General features: G+C 42.7%; 1 protein-coding gene and 1 long non-coding RNA gene across 5 annotated transcripts; one reads left to right on the top strand and one right to left on the bottom strand.

Annotated features, from left to right (window-relative positions):
* Positions 1-1,413: 1,413 nt before the first annotated feature.
* Positions 1,414-21,579, bottom strand: mmp11a (matrix metallopeptidase 11a). Its single transcript, XM_058635576.1, has 8 exons — positions 21,366-21,579; positions 9,951-10,177; positions 6,823-6,966; positions 6,059-6,192; positions 5,226-5,512; positions 4,457-4,661; positions 4,002-4,262; positions 1,414-3,468 (listed from the first exon to the last, which is right to left on the bottom strand). The coding sequence occupies exons 1-8, from the start codon at positions 21,468-21,470 to the stop codon at positions 3,350-3,352; spliced, it is 1,482 nt and encodes a 493-aa protein (XP_058491559.1). The 5' UTR covers positions 21,471-21,579; the 3' UTR covers positions 1,414-3,349.
* Positions 5,921-18,514, top strand: LOC131463692 (uncharacterized). 4 transcript variants are annotated; one of them, XR_009241102.1, is made up of 8 exons: positions 5,921-6,198; positions 6,832-6,972; positions 11,190-11,282; positions 12,895-12,938; positions 13,830-13,915; positions 16,558-16,755; positions 16,910-17,038; positions 18,489-18,514. It is a non-coding gene; the product is annotated as an uncharacterized LOC131463692 (long non-coding RNA). The 4 variants fall into 4 exon arrangements; XR_009241101.1 differs by lacking the exon at positions 12,895-12,938 and having other exon boundaries at positions 16,658-16,755; XR_009241099.1 differs by lacking the exon at positions 12,895-12,938.
* Positions 21,580-24,001: the final 2,422 nt, after the last annotated feature.

The raw sequence follows: 24,001 nt of genomic DNA, 5'->3' as shown, positions 1-24,001 counted from the left end.
CACGACCTCAGGTTAAATCTACATTCATGTTTCACATCAGTTTAAAGCTTCACTCTGTGATTTATCAACATTTCATGTCACTCATGTCTTTGTCGCCTTCACCTGTCAATCAATCAATCTGTCAATCCATTGTTTTGAAAAAGAAATATTTTTAACAATGATCTACTTGAATTGACGTCACATGCTTTATTGATATAATATTTATATATAAAACAGCTGAGGTCATGAATCATGATCCACTTCACTAAAATATACACTTTAAAACATTTACTCTTGACTTCATGTCATTATTTACTGAAACGCTGCCGATCCCTTCACAATAAAAGCCCCAGTGTTTGATGTTAAATGGCGCGGTCTCACCCTCACATTAGAGTCTGTGTCACAGTTTAATGTGTCCTCCTGCGTCTGCTGTAAACACAAACACACGCTCGTCACCGTGTTATTATCACGGACAAAACTGCTGAGCGTCGTCAAAAAAACAAATCAAAAATAAAAGGCGACGCAGACTCTGTGATTCAGGAGCGACAGAAAAACATCAGGACACATAATTATCAACAAAACAAGAGAATGAGCTCATCCAACTGCTCCTGCGTCGCTTCAGCCCAAATATACTCATTAAAACATCAAGTCGTGTCGTATTTGACGTCTTTGCTTAGATTTGTAGACGTTTCCTTTTCATTTAGTTGAATATTAAACTTCAAACTATCAAGACTACTATTTTTTTAATCGTTTGAAACTATTTTTGACATAAATGTACTTTTTTTTTTACTATAACAAACATTTAATAAGCAGCTCGTCCACAAAAGTACAACTTTCATTTTTCATTACTTCTAGAATTATAATAAACACAATAAAATAACCTCATCACCTAATTAAAATATCACCATCTCTAGTTCATAATCTATATCAGATCTATCAGATTTATAATTGATGTTGGATTATTTTCTCCTCTAATCTCATCACAGGAAGCAGTTTGGTAAAAAAAGATTATGTTTTTTATTAAAAAGAAACAATATGACATTCATACAAAAGTCGAGGCTACAAATGAGTAAGAAACAAACTAACAATCATTAACATGTTTGTGTATAAATATCGTTTCTCAGAGCCGAGATTAACACTTAAAGAAATGAGTCAAACAACAACAACAACAACAAAAATCACCAGACTGTGAAGAAAGAAACAGAGAAACGAGTGATCAGCGTCCTGCACTGAAAATAACAACTAATAACTGAACTGAGCCTTTACTTCACTGCAGTGGACGCAATGTCCCTTTAACTGGAACAGTGGTTCTCAACCTGCAGGTTGAGTCCTTTTCAGGTCCTTGGACTGTCTAACGGTTTCATAAAGCACTCACTCTCCCACACACACACACACACTCACTCTCCCACACACACTCACACACACACACACACACACACTCTCCCCCCCCCCACACACACACACACACAGTCACTTTACGGTTAAAAAGTTCAATATTTTTGAGCTGCATCGTTAAGTAGTTTGATATTTGTACTTTTTAGTTTCACAAATGTGAAGATTGGACAGAAAACTGGAATCTGAGAAACTTAAATATCATAAAATAACTAAGAGCTGAATCAATAATAACAAAATAAAATTACTCTGCAATAATTTCATCTTAAATGTGATTAGATTTTTTTTCTGTGACTGAGCAGGTGGAGAACCACTGATGTCACAGTCGCCTGAACGTCACACAGTCGCCTGAACGTCACACGGAGTCACAGAGTCGCCTGAACGTCACACAGTCGCCTGAACGTCACACGGAGTCACAGAGTCGCCTGAACGTCACACAGTCACCTGAACGTCACACGGAGTCACAGAGTCGCCTGAACGTCACACGGAGTCACAGAGTCGCCTGAACGTCACACGGAGTCACAGAGTCGCCTGAACGTCACACGGAGTCACAGAGTCACCTGAACGTCACACGGAGTCACACAGTCGCCTGAACGTCACACAGAGTCACAGAGTCGCCTGAACGTCACACGGAGTCACAGAGTCGCCTGAACGTCACACGGAGTCAACCAAACGTCACACAGTCACCTGAACGTTACACGGAGTCACATAGTTGCCTGAAAGTTACACAGTTGCCTGAACGTTACACGGAGTCACAGAGTCGCCTGAACGTCACACAGAGTCATAGTCGCCTGAACGTCACAGAGTTGCTTGAATGTCACACAGAGTCAACTGAACATCACAGAGGCGCCTGAACGTTACACGGAGTCAACCAAACGTCACACAGTCACAGAGTCACCTGAACGTTACACGGAGTCACAAAGTCGCCTGAACGTCACAGAGTCACCTGAACGTTACACGGAGTCACAGAGTCGCCTGAACGTCACAGAGTCGCCTGAACGTCACAGAGTCGCCTGAACGTTACACAGAGTCACAAAGTCGCCTGAACGTCACAGAGTCGCCTGAACGTTACACGGAGTCAACCAAACGTCACAAAGTCGCCTGAACGTCACAGAGTCGCTTGAACGTCACACAGTCACAGAGTCACCTGAATGTCACAGAGTCGCCTGAATGTCACAGAGTCGCCTGAACGTTACACGGAGTCACCTGAAAGCATCACCATGTTACAGACGAGACGTGAGGACGGTTGTCTGCTGTGAGCTGTAGGTGGCGCCCTGCAGCTCTTCCTGAAGGACAAGCTGAGACGTAGTGACTCGTTAGAAAAGTGACGTCGTGATGGGACGCGAGGTTATTTTAGACTGAATTTCTTCATTTTTTAATTTCTCATTCTTTGCTCGGGGGAAAAAGTTAAAGGTTAAAATATCAGAGTGACGTCGCAGGTCGTTTTCTATCGCCCCCTGTTGACCTGACATGATTTTGACAGTGAGTGTTTTTGAGGCTTTAGCGCGTGTGAAAACAGTTTAAACAGCAGGCGTTTTTGTTTGAATAAAACACAAATCTCAAAGTTTGTTTGGTCTCCCACAGCGCCACCTACAGCAGCTCGGGGACGAGTCCACGCGTCCACGTGACGCCACTTTTCAAACACTGGACGCTCAGCGAGCGCGTGACGAGGAACAGAAACACGTCGTCCACTGCAGACGCAGAAACACGAGGCTCAGAGAAGAGTGAACGGTTCACATCAGTGTGGTAACACACGGCGCAGATCTCAGCCTCACGGTGGCAAACGTGTGCATAATAAATATGAGTATAGCTGCACAGGAGGAGCCCGGGATGAGGAGGAGTCACGTGGTTTTTCCTGAGAAGAATGTGAAGTTGATCTGAGTGACGGCGACGTCTCGTCTCCGTCCGACATTTCAAACTCTTCATTGTCAAAAAGAAAAAAAGGAAAAAAAGAAAACAGTGTCCGTCGAGCCGAGTCTCACGCGCTTCTGCAGCTGAAGAAGTCCACGCCCACGTAACGAGGGTAACCCTCCAACGAGTTCATGGCCACGGGGTCGAACTTCCAGTACTGACGTCCTCGGATGAAGTGAGCGTAACCTGGAAACAAGGGTCACACACGCCGTCAGCGCCCCCTGGAGGAGCTCGGAAAACATGGCACACACCAAACCTCACACAGACAATCAGTGATTTTAGCTGCTGCTCCTCTGCTGCCTCGTGTGGTCACTCTGTGTCAATGACGTCAATCTGAACAAGGATTTCAAACACTGAAGACACAAAATCACACATTTGAACTCAGTGATGGAGGCAGCTGTGTGTGTGTGTGTGTGAGTGAGTGAGTGTCTGTGTGTGTGTGAGTGAGTGTGTGTGTGTGTGTGTGTGTGTGTGTGTGTGTGTGTGTGTGTGTGTGTGTGTGTGTGTGTGTGTGTGTGTGTGTGTGTGTGTGTGTGTGTGTGTGTGTGTGTGTGTGTGTGTGTGTGTGTGTGTGTGTGTGTGTGTGTGTGTGTGTGTGTGTGTGTGTGTGTGTGTGCGTGTGTGTGTGTGTGCGTGTGCGTGCATGCATGTGTGTGTGGGAGAGTGAGTGGTTTATAAACAGCTGAATAAAACGTCTTTGTTCCAGTGTTGGTTTTTACCGTAGATGTCCCTGAAGGCGGCGTCCACGTCCTCGGGGATACCGATCCAGTCCTGCATGCTGCGCGGGTAGATTGAGTCCACGCGGTTCTCACGCGGACTGAACTTCCAGTAGCTTCCGGACTTGAAGAAGTAGGTGTTGTAGTTGGAGTCGTGGCCCCAGCGCAGAGCGGCCTGGATCCCAGAGACCGGCAGACCCAGACTCCTCATGGACTCCGGGGCCTGGATCTGCATCTCAGCGTCAAACACCCAGTAATTCTCACCTGCAGGGACGGGGACAGAGAGTGTTGGTGAGTGACAGCTTTGTCTTTGTCTCTATAAACACAAAACAGATCTTCTCGTCCTCACAGGTGTTGAAGACTCGTCCACACGTCCACCTGCGTGTGCGTGTGTGTGTGTGTGTGTGTGTGTGTGTGTGTTGACCACATGACAGCAGCTGAAAACGAGCCAGTCTCACCTTGAAAGAACCAAATGTTTCCTGACTTGTCTTCAAAGGCGGCGTCGATGTTGTCGGGGATCCCCCTCCAGTGTCGTGACGCCAGCGCCGGGTACCCACTCTCCAGGTGTCCGTCCCTGATCCTCCACACGTAGCCCGACTTAAAGAAGAACAGCTCTCCACGGATCATGGACACGGCGTCAAAGTCCGTGTGGCAGGCGTCGGGCTGGAAACACGACACAGCATCATCATCATCATCATCAGCGTCGCTGTGACATCAGAGATCTGCACCGCGACGGTTTATTACAGGTGAAGTAAAACGTTAGACAAGACAAACTGAACTAAACGCTGCATTTCTACGACGTGTGATTCAAGATGAATTTATTCTCTTATGAGAAGCGTCCACGTCTCTGACGTGACATCGTGTTTCTCTTTTATAATTCAGTCAGGATGAAGAGAAACACACCTGTTAGATTTAACAAAAGACTGACTTTATAAACTCTGCTTCAGATGAAGTCTACGATACCTCACACACACACACACACACACACACACACACTGCTGACTCCATCACTGAGTTCAAACGTCTTATTTTGTTAATTCAGCATTTGAAATATTTCATTTGGACTTAACTCAGTGACACAGAGTGACCACACGAGGCAGCAGAGGTCTGGTGTGAGAGAGCGAGCGGTTTCTAACCTTCAGTGATGGTGTTCTTCAGATGTCGTACACTTAACACTTTCTTTCTTCAGTGACTCAAATCCAACCACTGTTTATCATTTAGACTCACGATAGTCGGGATCTCATTGGACTCTGGGTTGTATGGAGGAGGAGGAGGAGGAGGAGGAGGAGGCGGCGGCGGCGGCGGTGGAGGAGGAGGAGGCGGCGGCGGTGGAGAGGGCAGGACTTGTGGGTGACCTCCGTACAGGAACTGGATGCCTCGTCTGTCGTCCTCGCTCAGCTTCAGTGGGTAGGAGAAGGTGTAGTACGCTGACATGACGGCTCCTGGTTCACGGGAGTGCTGCAGACCCAGGACGTGTCCAAACTCATGGGCGGCGACCTGGAGGAGGTCTGTGCCTGAGGAGGAGGAGGAGGAGGAGGAGGAGGAGGAGGAGGAGGAGGAGGAGGAGGAGGAGGAGGAGGAGGAGGAGGAGGAGGAGGAGGAGGAGGAGGAGGAGGAGGAGGAGGAGGAGGAGGAGGAGGAGGAGGAGGAGGAGGAGGAGGAGGAGGAGGAAAAACACAATCAAAGTGTTCATTTAAAAATTCATTTTAAGATGTTTTGTCCCCAGGTCAAGGGTCAAACTGTGGGGTCACCTCCTGATCTTCACTGAACAGCTTTTATTATTTATTGCTATTATTTAGTGTGTTTTTATTATTGATTTAATGTGAAGCATTATTATTATTATTATTATTATTATTATTATTATTGTAATGTGCTTCAACAAATCCTTCCATTTTTATGAACCTTTGCACATCTGGATCTGTAAGAACCCCTGGAAGACTCCCTCAGCCTGAAGCTTGTGGTCATTTCTCTGGTTTAAATGGAAGTTATTCTCTGATTTGTTGTGATGTTGTGATGTTGTGATGTTGTTTGTGTCGTGAGTGAAAAGGTCAAAGTCTCACCCATGTGGTTTCCCAGCGTCCACGACTCGTCGTAGTCGAAGTGAACGTCTCCCTGTCGGTGCGTCCTGGGGAAGAAGGCGTGAGCGAGGATCCCGCCCGGGCCGTCGAAGGGAAGGTCGTCTCCGTGCCAGTACCTGCAGGTCCGTCAAACAAACACACCTTTTAAACAACAAAGGAGGTTTCACTTTTACTTTGTGTCACACGACAATGATGTAAGATCGTCTGTGAAAAAGTTTCATTTTCCTCCGTTTCTTTGTTTGCAGCGAGGGGAAAAACAGACAGACAGACAGACAGACAGACAGACAGATGAAACGTGATCTGATTGTTACGTCCACTCTCACACATGCTGCACGTTTACAGAGTTCCACCAAAACAAAACAGAGAGCAGCAACAACATGAATGATGTCACAATCACAATCAACACCAACAACAAAACAATGACACACACGTCACATCACATACACAACTCGTATAATGAAATTAGGGAATATTACATTTTATAATAATATAATCACATTTGACTGAAGTGATTTTAATCATCTACGATATCCTGAGAACACGTTCACATCTTTATCTCACTGTGAGACACACTTTTGTGAGACAGGAAACTGAAGTTCATGAAACACTCACTCTCCCACACCAAAGTCCACAGAGAAAATCAGTGATCTTAGCTGCAGGGACACAGGAGCTGCTGGTCCTCCTCAGAGCGTCATTCATCCGCTCATAATCTCTTTAAATCTGTATTTTCTCGCCCTCTCTCTCACCTCGTGAAGTCGACGCGGATGTCGGCCTTCCCACTGTGGACCTCGGTGAAGGTCAGCGGGGTCACGTCACTCCAGATTTTCAGCGCTTCCTGGAAGACGCGTCGCACTTTCTCCTCCCCCATCTGCCAGGGGAAGCGGACGATCCTGCAGGTGTGACACACACACACACACACACACACACACACACGCACACACACACACACGCACACACACAGAGGATGTAGAGCGTCAGTGTCAGAGTGAGACCACCGGCCTCGAACGCCTCCCTCTAATCTGATATCTGCAGCCACTGACGCCCTGAGGCTCACTAACAAAACATCACAGTCTCCGCCCCCTTCCTCTGAGATCAAACCACCCAGTGTGATAACTGAAACAAGAACTCATAATAAATCATAAATCATATATAATGCACAGCATCACATCTCACGTGATAATTAAATCCTCACGTTTCCGTGTGGATTCAGTAAATCAGCGACGTTAATTACGGAGGAATCTGACGTCGTAAAATGAGACGGATAATTAACGTACAGAAGGAAACGGGTTTCAACCTGCGGCTCATGACGATTCTCTGCTCAGACTCCAGCTACGCGCTTAGCTTAGCATCGTTTCACTACCGAACAAAAGGAAAATAAAAGAATCTTTACAAAATAAGAAAAAAGATAAATCTAGAGATTCTAAATGGTCATTTATTAACACGTACAAATCATTAAAGTCCAGTGAGTCACATTTATTTATGAGCGGAATTTAAGTGTATTATTTATAAGTATATTATTTAGGTTTATAACGGACTTAAAATAAAACTCATGTGGTTTTTGTCGCCTTCGGGGGCGGGCCTTGCTTTACTGAGGCCGCCATCTTGTGCCTCCATGTTTCTACAGCAGCTTTGTTAGCATTTGTTAGCTATTGTTAGCGATAGCAGTCGGTAACTGCTCATTATTGTGCTCACACAAACATCTTAGCAACATGTCCACGGATAAAAGATTGATCTGTGTGCGACAGATTTACTGCGACACAAATAGAAGAGCGTTGATATTGCTGCAAGTGGCAGCCATTTTGTAATAATAATGATGTTGGGATTATGTTGCGTTCCATTTAACATCGGAAGTAAGAACTGGAAGTGACGTCACCTCCGAATCGACCGCGTTCCTGCTGAGGCTAGTCCTCGTTAGCAACACCAGTCGATAACGATAACCAGTCCTGTGTGTTTACGACAGATTTACTGCGAAACATGACACAGAAGTGAATTTAACGCTAAAACTAGCAACACAAGTGGCAGCCATCTTGGAATCCTAAATCAGGGTTTATGAGATTTCTCTAATTTTCCGGGTTTGAAATGCGACGATAAGTGGGCGTTGACAGAAATTCAAACGTCTGACTGTAACTGGAGTTTACAGCGACTTTCTTTTCAACCACAAACAAAGAGAATTGTGGGAAACGTGGTCTTATTTCACAGACACATAAGTGTTGGATTCATCAGCAGAAACATTTTCAAAAAAGCACGACACGAGTTTTCAGTCTGAACTCAAACACGAGGAGTCAACGTTTGTGCTGAATTCAACACAAAGGGCTTTAAATCCACCAGATTATCACGTTTTAGCGCAGATTACACGTGGAGTACTTTGTCAAACACATGAGTCACAAATCATGACTCATCACAATAACATAACCCGTAAACACAGCAGGTTTATGGAAGATAAACCAGGAATGAATTCCTCTGCGTGCAGATTCCTGTTCCATGTTTGTCTGTTTTATTATTTACATGTTTTTCAGTCAGCGATGGTCACGTTTCTCTCTGCTGACCCCTAGTGGTCATTGTGTGAACTGTTGTTGTTTCTCTGCTCTGCTCTGTCTTACATATGTACACAGACTTCAGATAATATACGACAAATATAGTATTTCACGTTATGAATAGATTGTAATTTTAACAACTTTATCCTGCGCGCCACATTGGACCCTCTGCTGGCCCGGTTCTGGCCCGGGGGCCCTACCATTGACACCCCTGATTTAGATGATATCGTATGTGCGAGTGCGAGAAGCTAACAGTGAGTCAGCATAAATGAAATGCTTTGTAGTTTTTATTCAAATCAGTTGAGTTGTCGACTTTTTAGTTGAAAATAATGAATAATCATCAGACTTTTCTTTGAATATTAAAACTTTACATTAAAGTTTAATGTAAAGAGTAAAATCATGAATATAACTCAGAGCTTGTTTACACAAAAACCTTTCCTTTTCACTTTTGTCAGATCAATCACAACAACGCTGCGCTGACGCGTCGTGTCTGAACCTGCTGCTGAAAACACACGCTGCTGCTGCTGCTGCTGATGCTGCTGCTGCTGAAAACACACACTGCTGCTGCTGCTGCTGCTGCTGCTGAAAACACACACGCTGCTGCTGCTGCTGCTGCTGCTGCTGATGCTGCTGCTGCTGCTGCTGCTGCTGCTGCTGCTGCTGCTGCTGCTGCTGCTGCTGCTGCTGCTTCCTCCTCTGTCTTTATGTTTTAATAAAGTGTTCAGTTAAAGACTGACAGCACTGACAGAACCACAGGAGACACAAATGACTGCCAGACCCTGGACGGAGTCAGAACCTCACATGAAAGAAACGCAGCATATCCCTTTTTTTCTGAATCAATATTTCAGATCTTCATTTTCTCCACGTTCGTCCGTGTCTCTGCTCCACTTTTTCATTTTCTTCCCTCAGATCGTACGACCAGTATCAGTCAAAGTCGTCATTTTATCCACCATCGTTTTTTTAAAGGCTTCTTCTCACGCAACATATTTTCCACACTCATCATAAAGTCTAGTTTACGATATCTTTAAGAACTTAGTGATGGAGGCAGCGTGTGTGTGTGTGTGTGTGTGTGTGTGTGTGTGTTACAATCACTGGTTTTCTCTGTGGACTTTGGTGTGGAAGAGTGAGTGTTTTACAAACTTCACTTTCCTGTTGGAAAAGTGTGTCTGACAGTGAGATAAAGACGTGAACGTGTTCTTAAGATGTCGTAGATTTTATGACATGAGTCATAAGTTTTTACTTAAAAACTGTTTTTTTTTGTGGATTTGAATCCTCGCTAATATACCTGCAGAGACATTGTGTGACCACTAGGGGACAGCAATTTGACTATAGGTGTGTACCTGTAGGTGAGGTCCATCTTGTTCAAACGCCCTCCGTAGAGTACAAAGCGTCTCTGGCGCTGTCGTCCGCGGTAGTGCACCCCCTTCTGGCTGGGGAAGTCCGGTACGCCGCAGCGAGGTCGGTTCCACACGTCCCTGGTGTTGTTGGACAAACTCTCGTCCTTCATGACGTCCTGAGCGTGAGACACTTTCCCTCTCTTCTTCAGGTCGGGGAACTTCTCAGAGACCTGGGACAAGAACAGAGACTTGAGTTCATTCTCACTTCCACATTCATCGTCTCAGGTTTGGACAAGTCCATTGTCTTGTAAAGGTTGGACATGTCAAATCCCGAGGGTTCGTCCTCTGAGGACCATCAACATCCTGAAGTACATGAACCTACAGAGGCCGAGCAGCGCTGCCACCATGAGGACAGAGGCGGAGAGACGAGAAAAGTCCTGAGGCAGATCTGATCTGAGCTGGAATCCACGTCCTCCAGGACTTAATGACAAGTCCTCGCTCATAATCAGGCCAACAAACCCTCAAGTTTGTCCCAGTTTAGGAGACACTCAGTCCCAGAGTGTCTCATTATCATTATGACCCCTCCCCCTTTCTCCTCAGAGGAAATGGCCCTGCTCATTTCCACAGAAGTAAATTACAGAGGAGCGTCGTCCTCGTCTTTCACAACATTCTCGTCCTATCAGCAAATCTGTCAACAAACCTGTGGGAAAAGACGTTATCGATGAATTAAAGCTCGTCTTCCACAGAGTCATCTCTCAATATCACGTTCATCTAACGACGAATTCTCCCTCTAACTTCTGCTGAAAGACAGAGTCTCATCCTGGACAGGTGAGCGTCCATCACAGGACACGTGGAGAGACACAGACACAGTCCGTGATGGAAGCTGCTGTTTTTTTACTTCCTGCTCTGACAGAGTGTCGTCACAGCAACAACGTCAACAAACTGTAGATCGTGAAAACATTCACGTTTAACAATGAGGGAACCGTCGTCACCACGTTTTCACTTCAGTGACGGTGTCACCATCACGAGCAACGTCACGAGGTGTGTGAACGTCAGTGAGATGAAGCTCACGTTAGATTCACTCTTGTTTCAAATCAATGATAGAAAAGTTACAAGTGAGATCGTGTTTGTGTTTTAAAGGTGTCTCACTCACTCTCTCACCCCTCACTCACTCACTCTCTCACCCCTCACTCACTCACTCTCTCACCCCTCACTCACTCACTCACTCTCTGTCTCTTGCAGGACTCTCTCCGTGTCGTCGTTACAGTTCTGAGGAACGATCACAGCAGGGTCAGAGGAATGTGCTGCAGACTGTGGAAACACCGTGACTGATGGGTCTGGATCTCGCACACACACACACGCGCACACACACACACACACACACGCGCACACACGCGCACACACACGCACACACACACACACACACACACACACACACACACACACACGCGCACACACACACACACACACACACACGCACACACACACACAGAGCTCTCATTCATGTTGGGTTGTTGGTGACGGAGCTGCAGCAGAGTCTGAACTCTCTGCACAAACACACACATCAGTCATTTAAACATTTACACGGAATAAATGTACACGCCCACACAGACGTGAGGCTGAGGTTTATAAACCACTCACTCACTCACTCACTCACTCTCACACACCAAAGTCCAGAGAGAAAACCAGTGATTTAACTCACAGGGACTCAGGAGCTGCTGGTCCTCTGCTGCCTCGTGTGGTCACTTTGTGTCACTCAGGTCAATCTGAATGAAATATTTCAAATGCTGAATTTTACAAAACAAGACATTTGAACTTAGTGATGGAGGCAGCTGTGTGTGTGTGTGTGTGTGTGTGTGTGTGTGTGTGTGTGTGTGTGTGTGTGTGTGTGTGTGTGTGTGTGTGAGATGTTAAAATCACTGATTTTCTTTATGAGGTTTGGTGTGAGAGAGTGAGTGTTTTAAAACTTAACCTTCTCATCAGAAAAAACTGTTTTGAGTTCAGTTAATCTGGTTCTGTGGTTGAGTTCAGTTAATCTGGTTCTGGGTTTAAATTCAGTTAATCTGGTTCTGGGTTTAACTTCAATTAATCTGGTTCTGGGTTTGAGTTCAGTTAATCTGGTTCTGGGTTTAAATTCAGTTAATCTGGCTCTGGGTTTGAGTTCAGTTAATCTGGCTCTGAGGTTGAGTTCAATTAATCTGGTTCTGGGTTTGAGTTCAGTTAATCTGGTTCTGGGTTTAAATTCAGTTAATCTGGCTCTGGGTTTGAGTTCAGTTAATCTGGCTCTGAGGTTGAGTTCAATTAATCTGGTTCTGGGTTTGAGTTCAGTTAATCTGGTTCTGAGGTTGAGTTCAGTTAATCTGGTTCTGAGGTTGAGTTCAGTTAATCTGGTTCTGGGTTTGAGTTCAGTAAATCTGGTTCTGGGTTTGAGTTAAATTAATCTGGTTCTGGGTTTGAGTTCAGTTAATCTGGTTCTGGGTTTGAGTTCAGTTAATCTGGCTCTGAGGTTGAGTTCAGTTAATCTGGTTCTGGGTTTGAGTTCAGTTAATCTGGTTCTGAGGTTGAGTTCAGTTAATCTGGTTCTGAGGTTGAGTTCAGTAAATCTGGTTCTGGGTTTGAGTTCAATTAATCTGGTTCTGGGTTTGAGTTCAGTTAATCTGGTTCTGAGGTTGAGTTCAGTTAATCTGGTTCTGAGGTTGAGTTCAGTTAATCTGGTTCTGGGTTTGAGTTCAGTTAAACTGGTTCTGGGTTTGAGTTGAGTTAATCTGGTTCTGAGGTTGAGTTCAGTTAATCTGGTTCTGAGGTTGAGTTCAGTTAATCTGGTTCTGGGTTTGAGTTCAGTTATAAACGAGCCGGTTTTGTCGGGGGCGACTTCCTGCTCACAGTTGGAGGGCTGTTGTTTGAACTGTCAATCACCTGGTCGCCATGGTAACCTCTGTCTCGACAGGAGCCAGTGTAGACTGAAGCTGCCCGCTGTCTGATCCCAATCAGGTGAGGGGGGGGCGGGGGCGGGGGTTTGGTGGGTGTCGGCTTACAGGCCCATAAATGTCGGGCTAATTCTGGGGGGGGGGCGGGCGCAGTGGGGGGTAAATCTGTCATTTCAAAGGGTGAGATGGAGACAAAAAAACCTCTGAGTTAAAGACTAAACCTTTACCCCCCCCGCCTCCTGCCCCGCCCCCTGCCTTTGTGTCAAATGGAGTGTTTGACCTGTCTGACCCCTGCACTCAGTTCCTGATTCTTAACAGGTTTCACTTCAAAGTTCAAGGTTAAAGTCAAACTAAAGAATCTGTTTTTATTTTGGTTCCAATGAACACATGAACACATGAACACATGAAACTTAGACTTAAAGAAAGCCCCGTCATGTCTGTGGTGTAAATCATCTGAAAAACAAACCACATACACAATAACTTCTTGTTTTATGGAAAATTACAAGTGGATTTACAACAAAGAAGGAGGTCATTTCAATTAAGGCTGAGCAATATTTATACTTACATCTATATATAGTGACTTTGGATATCATGTCATATACACTAAGTATATATATATATACATATATATATATATATACATATATATATATATTGATTTAAAAATACACGGAATTGGCAAAATTATATTAAAAAAAGTCACTTCTGTTTAATTATTTGTGTTATAGCAGAATGTGACCATATTTATAGTCAGAGCCATAGTTTGTAACACAAACGTAAATATCCTTCATGTAAAGAAATGAATCTGGAACAATAAGTGTGTATTTTAAGGTCATGTAAAACAGTAGATTATAATTATTAAATAATAATAATAATGTATTTGCTAAATAATGAGCTGTTCTATATTTCTACTAATGGACTGACTGCCAAATAATGAGCTGTTCTATATTTCCAGAAGAGGACTCATGTGAGACGACAAGATGGAGGCAGATGATCCGCTGTGGCGCCCCCTGAAGGGAGAACCTGGAAGAAGATTTGGAGGTGAGTCGGGGTGAGGGCTGTTTTTGCACTCGGGGCAGATGTTTCCATGACAGTGACTCAGGCGCTGACACATCAGTCTGTGGCGGCGTTTGCGTGTTCGCGTGTAATTTCAGAGCAGACAATGAGAATCCTGTCAGGAGACGGCGTGACGACGATCGAGGAAGAAAAAAACCCTCGGGGTAATTAGTCTGTTACTTTCTGCTGAGTCTGCGAGATGTGGGTGATGAGATATGACACCCTCACCCCCTCACCCCCTCACCCCCGCTGGAACATTCTTCATGCTGTGAACATGTGAAGGAGTTGCTGATGGTGGTTACAAGTATGGACACATCGAGCTTCTGGTTACAGCGATGACAAGAGCAGCAGGTCTGACAGAGGAATTCACCGAGCGTGTCTGTACACGCAGCGTCTGCACAGCGTCTCCAGTCTGACAACAGAACCTGCCCACTGAGCCACCGCGCTCACCACCACACTGAGCAGAACCTGCTCGCAGCTGCAGGAGGTCCACCACCAAAACCACGTCTTTAATTTAAGACCTCGCAGGGAAAAGGTGGAAGCGATACGTGACGTCCCGGTTTATGAGACGCTCTGTTGTCGCCGCACGTGCCTGCGTTTTTAAATTTGTTTTATTTATAGTTACTTATAAAGTTACTTTTACAGTTCTAATTATTTTGTTTTGCTTTTATAGTTAGTTCTACTCTTAGATTTACTCTTAGATTTTGTGTTACAGTTAGTTTTAGTTTTACAGTTCTAATTTTACAGTCAGATTTAGTTTGACAGTTGGTTTTACAGTTTTAGTTTTACAGTCAGATTTAGTTTGACAGTTGGTTTTACAGTTTTAGTTTTACAGTCAGATTTAGTTTGACAGTTGGTTTTACAGTTTTAGTTTTACAGTCAGATTTAGTTTGACAGTTGGTTTTACAGTTCTAATTTTACAGTCAGATTTAGTTTGACAGTTGGTTTGACAGTTTTAGTTTTACAGTCAGATTTAGTTTGACAGTTGGTTACATTTACAGTCACCACCACACTTGGGTTCTTCTGGACTGAGAACCTGGACCAGGAAAAACCCCGTCTGTGATTAAAAGTGTCAGATGGATCTGGTACTGAAGTCACTTTACGACGCTCTGTTGTCGCCGCACGTGCGTTCATTCTTCATTCTTCATTCTTCACTTCTTCATTCTTCACTTCTTCACTTCTTTCTTTTCATGTGTTGAAACCCTCGCAGTCACAATGAATCGCATGTGTTTGCGTGTGACGGATGTCGTTCTGAAAAAGTCATGAGCGCTGCCAATAGTGGATTAAACTGCTGCTGAAAATAATCCCACCTCCCACCAAACCCCCCCCCCCCCACACACACACACACACACTGTTTGAAGTTTGATGGAAGAAAAATGATTCAATGAAACGACTTGAGGAAATGACTCTGACTAAAACACATTGTTTTCATTATTAATGAGCCGAACATGATGTATGGACGTATGAATTGTTGAGATTGGCAAAGAAACGGAGGAGATTGCGACCAAAATATGTCAAATAATGACATGAACAATAGTCCCAATATTAAAGAAAACATGAAAACAGAAGTTGGAAATTCTACTGGGCATTTCTAACTGAATTAAAATGCCACATATCTCGTCATTTTGAATTAAACTAATCATTTTTTAGAGACATTTGGTCAATTGATTACAGCTTTATTTTACATCAACCCCCCTTCCAAAAAAAATAATTTTAATTTATTTAAATTTATTTTGTTTTACAGTTTTTAATTTACAGTTAGTTTTGCAGTTTTAGTTTTAAAGTTAATTTTACAGTTTTTGTTTTACAGTTTAAGTTTTATAGTTTTATAGTTTTAATTTTTAATTTTGCATTTCAATTTGCAGTATGTTTTATTTAGTTAGTTTTACAGTTATGTTTTTTTGTACAGAAGCCCAGAAAGTACAAATGTACATATGTGTATGTATATACATATATGTATATACATATATACATTTATATGTATATACATACACATATTTATGTATATATGTAGAATACATGTACATATACATATATACGTATATATGTATATGTACATGTATTGTACATATATACACATAAAAAGAATCATGTGAAACACATTCTCTGTGGTCAGACCCAGTGAGGTGATGAGCGTCAGCAGCAAGCGCTCGGATCACAGAGAAATTACTCAACATGTGTTTGTCATAAAATACACAATCATACATTTAATAAAAACAGAGGAGGCAGTCAAACCACACACACACACACACACACACACACACAAGCACGGAGATTATTTGATTTATATGAAAGGACTTTTATGAAAGTCATGATCCAGAAATTCCTCTGTGTGTGCGTGCGTGTGTGTCTGTGTGTCTGTCTGTCTGTGTGTGCGTGCATGTGTGTGTGTCTGTGCTTGTGTCTGTGCTTGCGTGTGTGTGCGTGTGTGTTACACTAACATGAGTACAGAGACTGTGGCGTCAAACAGAAACTGTAACCAGAGTAAATGTGGACTGAAGGAAGTTTGTCCTGAGTGTTTACGTGAAGTAGAAACAGATAAGATTTCAATTTGAAGGGTGTGTTCTCACACACACACACACACACACACACACGTTTGCTTACACTGAGAGGATGTTTTCTGTCAGACAGGAGGAAGAGGAGGAAGAGGAGGAGGAAAAACAACAACCTTTTGAAAAGGCTAAAAGATTCTTTTCCTAACTCATCACCACCTCTCATTCTCCTCAGCGGCCATGTTTGTTTGGGTCAGTGGGCGGAGTCAGATGCAGGAATCCTCAGCGCTGACAGAGTTCACTGAGTTGAGTTCCCTCACCGTTAAATAACAGGTTACATGTGTTGCTCCGCCCCTCTTCTCACCTCCACACTGAAAATCCCTTCTCATGCAAACTTCACGTTTCACTCATGAACAAGTGAATTCACCCTCTATCGCCCCCTCAGAGCCTCTTGTTGTGTCTCACCGTCCACTCTCACCCACAGCAGCTGTGACCTAGATCTGCTCGCTGGGAAACTCCGCCCCCCCCAGCTCTGATGTCACCTTTGCTCTCACGGTTCCCTCCGACCAATCACAGCGGCCGGAGACGTGGACATGACGGGACAACACAGAAAAACGTAAGCTGTGGGACTCCAGGTTTATCCCAGGCCTGTCCGGGCGTGTGTGTGTGCGTGTGTGTGTGTGTGTGCGTGCATGCGTGTGTGTGTGTGTGTGTGTGTGTGTGTGTGTGTGTGTGTGTGTGTGTGTGTGTGCGTGTGTGTGTGTGTGTGCGTGTGTGTGTGTGTGTGTGTGTGTTTGTGTGTGCGTGTGTGTGTGTCTGTGTCTGTGTGTGTGTGTGTGCGTGCGTGTGCGTGTGTGTGTGTGTGTGTGTGTGTGTGTGTGTGTGTGTGCGTGCATGCGTGCATGCGTGTGTGTGTGTGTGCGTGTGTGTGTGTGTGTGTGTCTGTGTGTGTGTGTGTGTGTGTGCATGCATGTGTGTGTGTGTGCGTGTGTGCGTGTGTGCGTGTGTGCGTGCATGCGTGAGTGTGTGTGTGTGTGTGTGTGTGTGCGTGTGCGCATGTGTCAGTGCGTGCGTGCGTGCATGCGTGCGTGTGTGTGTGTGTGTGTGTGTGTGCGCGTGCGTGTGTGTGCGTGCGCGCGCGTGTGCAGGTATTACTACTATGTTGTGGGGACCTACAACTGTTTACACAGTCACATTATGGGGACTTGTCTTCCTTGTGGGGACAAAAATTCCCCACAACGTAAATGACCACATTTTAAGGTGAAGATATGTTTTAAAGTTAGGTTGAGGTTAGGATTAGGATTAGGCCAGTAGAAGCGTGTGCGTGCGTGTGTGCGTGCGCGTGTGTGCGTGTGCATGCGCGTGTGCATGTGTGTGTGCAATCACTCGCTCTATTGTCAACAACTGCAGGAACAAATGTGGACAAAGCGTTTGCAGACACAACAGAGCTGTTCTCCCAGCTGCTGCACACTAATGATAACACGAGCGTCGGCCAATCAGATCGTCACACTGTCGACAGAAGGCGTGTCGTAACAGTCTGACACCTGGTTACTGTGGATTAAACCGGGGGAAAGTGTTCACAGAGGAAAACAACACAGATTAAGACGTGGCTGCTTTGTCTCACTGTGAGACGGACGTCTGTAAAGCACTCGCTCTCCCACACCAAAGTCCACAGAGGAAATCAGTGATTTTAACATCACACACACACACACACACACACACACACTGCTGCCTCCATCACTAAGTTCAAATGTCTTATTTTGTCACTTTGGCTTTTAAAATCCTTCATTATGATGTAACTCAGTGACACAAAGTGACCACACGAGGCAGCAGAGGACCAGGACTTGGACACCTGGACTTTGGTGTGGGAGAGTGAGTGTTTTACAGACGTCTGTCTCACAGTGAGATAAAGATGTGATCATGTGACGTAGAGATCAGTGGTTAAAATCATTTTTTCTGGCTCCATGTTTCCATAAATATTCTGTTTCTATGAAGCATATCAAGGTTCTTTAAAGCACTTTTAATGCAACTCATTTTCTCTTTGTTTCCCCAAATGAATGCACCAGAGGAACCGAGAAGAAGATGATGAAGATGATCTTCTCCACGTGATCACCAGCCTTCATCCTGCTCCTCAGGTAAGACCAAGATCTAGTTTTCATTCATAGTGGTTCTGAAGAAAACTGATCATTTCAACAAGAAGATCACTGATCCTGATCTGTGAAGACGTCGAGGTCAACACACGTCAACTTGTTCTGTGTGTTTTATGTTTACGTCACAATGTGACGTCATCAGAGAGGAGATTCTCTCCTGAGACCATTATCTACACATCACTGCACACTTTACTAACATTATTAACTTTATAAACTTTATTAACTTTACTAACTTTACTAACTTTATAAACTCTATAAACTTTATTAACTTTATAAACTTTATTAACTTTATACACTTTACTAACTTTACTAACTTTATAAACTCTATAAACTTTATTAACTTTATTAACTTTATAAACTTTATAAACTTTATTAACTTTATAAACTTTATAAACTTTACTAACTTTATAAACTTTACTAACTTTATAAACTTTATTAACTTTATAAACTTTACTAACTTTATAAACTTTATAAACTTTATTAACTTTACTAACTTTATTAACTTTATTAACTTTATTAACTTTTATTAACTTTACTAACTTTATAAACTTTATTAACTTTATAAACTTTATAAACTTTACTGACTTTATTAACTTTATTAACTTTACTAACTTTATTAACTTTATAAACTTTATTAGCTTTATAAACTTTATAAACTCTATAAACTTTATTAACTTTATAAACTTTATAAACTTTATTAACTTTATAAACTCTATAAACTTTATTAACTTTACTAACTTTATTAACTTTACTAACTTTATAAACTTTATTAACTTTACTAACTTTATTAACTTTATTAACTTTATTAACTTTTATTAACTTTACTAACTTTATAAACTTTATTAACTTTATAAACTTTATAAACTTTATAAACTTTACTGACTTTATTAACTTTATAAACTTTATTAACTTTACTAACTTTATTAACTTTATAAACTTTATTAGCTTTATAAACTTTATAAACTCTATAAACTTTATTAACTTTATAAACTTTATAAACTTTATTAACTTTATAAACTCTATAAACTTTATTAACTTTACTAACTTTATTAACTTTACTAACTTTATTAACTTTATTAACTTTATAAACTTTATTAACTTTATAAACTTTATAAACTTTACTGACTTTATTAACTTTATAAACTTTATTAACTTTACTAACTTTATTAACTTTATTAACTTTATAAACTTTATTAACTTTATAAACTTTATAAACTTTACTGACTTTATTAACTTTATAAACTTTATTAACTTTATTAACTTTATTAACTTTATAAACTTTATAAGCTTTATTAACTTTATTAACTTTATAAACTTCCGACTTCTCGTTGCTGGAGGTAACAAAGTGTCGTGAATGTGGTTCAATCTGAAAACTGATGAATCATCAAAATCAAGATGAAGATTTACTGTCGACGTCCTGAAGTGATCTGACTGACACACACACACACACACAGAGGTAATGTTACAATAAATGAATAAATATGTGAAATAATTAGAATCAGGTCAAAAAGACGAGTATATTTATAATATATATAAAATATAAGATTTAAAAGGTAATGGTTGAGAATGTGCTGACGTCGTCATGACGACGGCTCCTCTCTCTCTCTTATGATGTTGTTGACAAAAAGCCTTTAAACGCACTGTTTCCTGCTCTCACTCTACGCTACACAACTACACTACACAACGCAACTCTACACTACACAACTACACAACTACACAACACAACTCTACACTACACAACACAACTCTACACTACACAACTACACAACACAACTCTACACTACACAACACAACTCTACACTACACAACTACACAACACAACTCTACACTACACAACTACACAACACAACTCTACACAACACAACTCTACACTACACAACACAACTCTACACTACACAACTACACAACACAACTCTACACTACACAACTACACAACACAACTCTACACTACAACTCTACACTACACAACACAACTCTACACTACACAACTACACAACACAACTCTACACTACACAACACAACTCTACACTACACAACTCTACACTACACAACTACACAACACAACTCTACACTACACAACTACACTACACAACTCTACACTCCACTACACAACACAACTCTACACTCCACTACACAACACAACTCTACACTACACAACACTACACAACACAACTCTACACTACACTACACTACACAACTCCACACTACACTACACTACACTACACAACACAACTCTACACAACACAACACTACACTACACTACACAACACAACTCCACACTACACAACACAACTCTATACTACACAACTCCACACTCTCCACACAGGAGAGAGGAAACAAGTGAGGAGACAGAGGAGATGAATTAGTGGAGGAATGAAAAGAGGAAACAGGAAAGAAGATGAGAGAGGAAAAGAAAGAAGAGAGGAAAGTGGAGGAGGAAGAGGAGAGATAATGAAAGAGGAGAGAGTGTGAAGTGGAGGTGAAGTCACGTGCTGATGATGATAGTTATTAGAGCAGCAGTTTAATTACACTCACAGTAAAAATAACCATTTTCTGTGATTACAACATGACACTGATGACCGCGAGGACACCAGCGCGTGACAAAGATGATGAAGACACTTGTATCTGCAGAGGAAACATTCAAACTGTCTTCATGGAACAATGTGAACAAACAAAACGCTGTGTGTGTGTGTGTGTGTGTGCGCGCGCGCGCGTGTGTCTGCGTGTCTGCTGCAGAGGAAACTTTGTATGTTTGTCTCGAGACTCAAAGCGACACAAAGTTCACTAACTCACCGGTCTCGCTTTGAAGTGACCGTGTCCTCGCACCGGGAGGCAGCGCGCGCTCTGCAGCCACAGCAGCGCGAGGACGCAGCAGCACATGAGCAGAGAAGTCCGCATCGTCACGAGCCGCAGGAAGCTGGTGCGTGGCGCAGCGGAGTGTGCGGTGCGCAGAGCTGCGGGATCAGCGCGCGCTCCTCTTTAAATAGACTCTGATGTCTTTGTTCTCCACTCCAGCTTTTTCTTTTTTTTTTTCTTTAACAGCCTCGGGCTGACAATACCAGCCACGGTCACGTGCCTCTTAACTCTTTCTCTGCCGCGCGCACACACAACACATGACGATGATTTAGGTTTTTCGATTTTATAAAATCTGATATTTAAGTTTGTTTTAACACAAACTCAGCAAAAACAACATGTATTTATACACTTTATCTAAATAATGTTTGTTATGTGTTAAAGAACATAATGTGTTCTTTTTTGTTTTTTATTTACAGTAAATTTAACATCTGCAGTTTTTCACCTTCAGTTAAAAAACACTTTATTAATGCATTTTATAAACTTACATTTGTAACATTATATTACATTCAGATTCCAGGCAGTTTTCCGTCAGTTTTCAGGCTGTTTTCAGTCAGTTTCCAGGCTGTTGTCAGTCAGATTCCAGGCTGTTTTCAGTCAGTTTTCAGGCTGTTTTCAGTCAGTTTCCAGGCTGTTTTCAGTCAGATTCCAGGCTGTTTTCAGTCAGTTTTCAGGCTGTTTTCAGTCAGTTTTCAGGCTGTTTTCAGTCAGTTTTCAGGCTGTTTTCAGTCAGTTTCCAGGCTGTTTTCAGTCAGATTCAAGGCTGTTTTCAGTCAGATTCAAGGCTGTTTTCAGTCAGTTTTCAGGCTGTTTTCAGTCAGTTTTCAGGCTGTTTTCAGTCAGTTTCCAGGCTGTTTTCAGTCAGTTTTCAGGCTGTTTTCAGTCAGTTTCCAGGCTGTTTTCAGTCAGATTCCAGGCTGTTTTCAGTCAGATTCCAGGCAGTTTTCAGTCAGATTCCAGGCTGTTTTCAGTCAGATTCCAGGCTGTTTTCAGTCAGTTTCCAGGCTGTTTTCAGTCAAATTCCAGGCAGTTTTCAGTCAGTTTCCAGGCTGTTTTCAGTCAGATTCCAGGCTGTTTTCAGTCAGTTTTCAGGCTGTTTTCAGTCAGTTTCCAGGCTGTTTTCAGTCAGTTTTCAGGCTGTTTTCAGTCAGATTCCAGGCTGTTTTCAGTCAGTTTTCAGGCTGTTTTCAGTCAGTTTCCAGGCTGTTTTCAGTCAGATTCCAGGCTGTTTTCAGTCAGATTCCAGGCTGTTTTCAGTCAGATTCCAGGCTGTTTTCCGTCAGTTTCCAGGCCGGTTTCCTGTTGTATTTGAGACTGTTTCCAGGTTGTTTTTACAGCAGGTTGTTTCCAGATTATGTATACACTGTTTCCTGTTTCCAGGTTGTTTCCAGGCTGTTTACAGGCTGATTTCAAGTCTGGTTTCCTGTTCTGGTTTCAAGTCTGGTTTCAAGTCTGGTTTCCAGGTTGTTTCCAGTCTGTTTCCAGACTACTTATAGACTGTTTTCAGGCTGGTTTCCAGGCTGTTTCCAGGTCATTTCCAGTTGGTGACATTATTGAAATACTTTTCTAAACACATTAAATTCTGGTGTAAAGACTTAAAGGGTCTGAGTTTACGAGAATTAAAGGACTGTGATAAAATTTACAAGAATGAATCATAAAAGTATTTGACAGCCTTCTATTGGACGGTCCGTGGTTTCTGACCCCGCCTCCTTCCTTTGTTCACTAAATAAAAACTCTTTCTCTCAGGATAACCACTAACACAGTGTGTGTGTGTGTGTGTGTGTAATGACAGAGAAGCTCAAAGCTTCATAAGAAAGTGACACCAGGCCACTAATTTCTGGACATGAAGCTGAGATTAATGTGAGGTTTATGTACGGAGGCCGATTAAAGGACAATTCAAAATTCACCCTCTTATTAAAGACGTGAGAATCTGCATGATCTTTGTGACAAAGTATTAACAAACGTCACACTCTTAGCATGTTTGAAGGCGCAGGTTTTGTCATGTGCTCTTAGTTAGTCGTGAACTGAGCTGTAACAAGGAAACCAGGATTTTGCCACTTTAAAAAATGTTTTATCTTATAAAACGTTTATCAGTTTAAGTCTACGATATCATAAGAACACATTCACGTCTTTATCTCACTGACAGACAGACTTTTCCCACAGCAGCTGCTGTGTTTCTGCTGGTCCTCTGCTGCCTCATGTGGTCACTTTATGTCACTGAAGTAAATCTGAGCAAAGGATTTCAAATGCCGAAGTGACAAAATCAGACATTTGAACTTAGTGATGGAGTCAGCAGCGGATCAACAACTCCTGTGTGTGTGTGTGTGCGTGTGTGTGTGTGTGATGTTAAAATCACTGATTTTCTCTGAGGTTTGGTGTGTTTTACAAAAACCTCCCTGAACGAGAGGAAACTCTGACAGTCGAGATGGATGAATGAACAGCGTCAGGTTGTTTCCTGCACTGGTTTCAATCTGTTTCCAGGCTGTTCCAGGCTGTTTCCAGGTGGTTTCCAGGCTGTTTCCAGGCTGGTTTCCTGCGCTGGTTTCAGTCTGTTTCCAGGCTGTTCCAGGCTGTTT

Source organism: Solea solea, chromosome 8, assembly GCF_958295425.1.
Source record: "Solea solea chromosome 8, fSolSol10.1, whole genome shotgun sequence".
Taxonomy (NCBI): Eukaryota; Metazoa; Chordata; class Actinopteri; order Pleuronectiformes; family Soleidae; genus Solea; species Solea solea.
The sequence above is the reverse complement of the archived record's forward strand: the minus strand, read 5'-3'. Positions and strand labels throughout refer to the sequence as shown.

Bases quoted from the DNA above. Each gene is read 5' to 3' on its own strand.
- mmp11a (XM_058635576.1), bottom strand. From the start codon at position 21,470: ATGCGGACTTCTCTGCTCATGTGCTGCTGCGTCCTCGCGCTGCTGTGG. The intron at 10,178-21,365 runs GTGAGTTAGTGA...TTCTTGTCCCAG, and splicing joins GTCACTTCAAAGCGAGACCG to GTCTCTGAGAAGTTCCCCGA. The intron at 6,193-6,822 runs GTGAGAGAGAGG...ACGGACCTGCAG, and splicing joins ATCCGCGTCGACTTCACGAG to GTACTGGCACGGAGACGACC.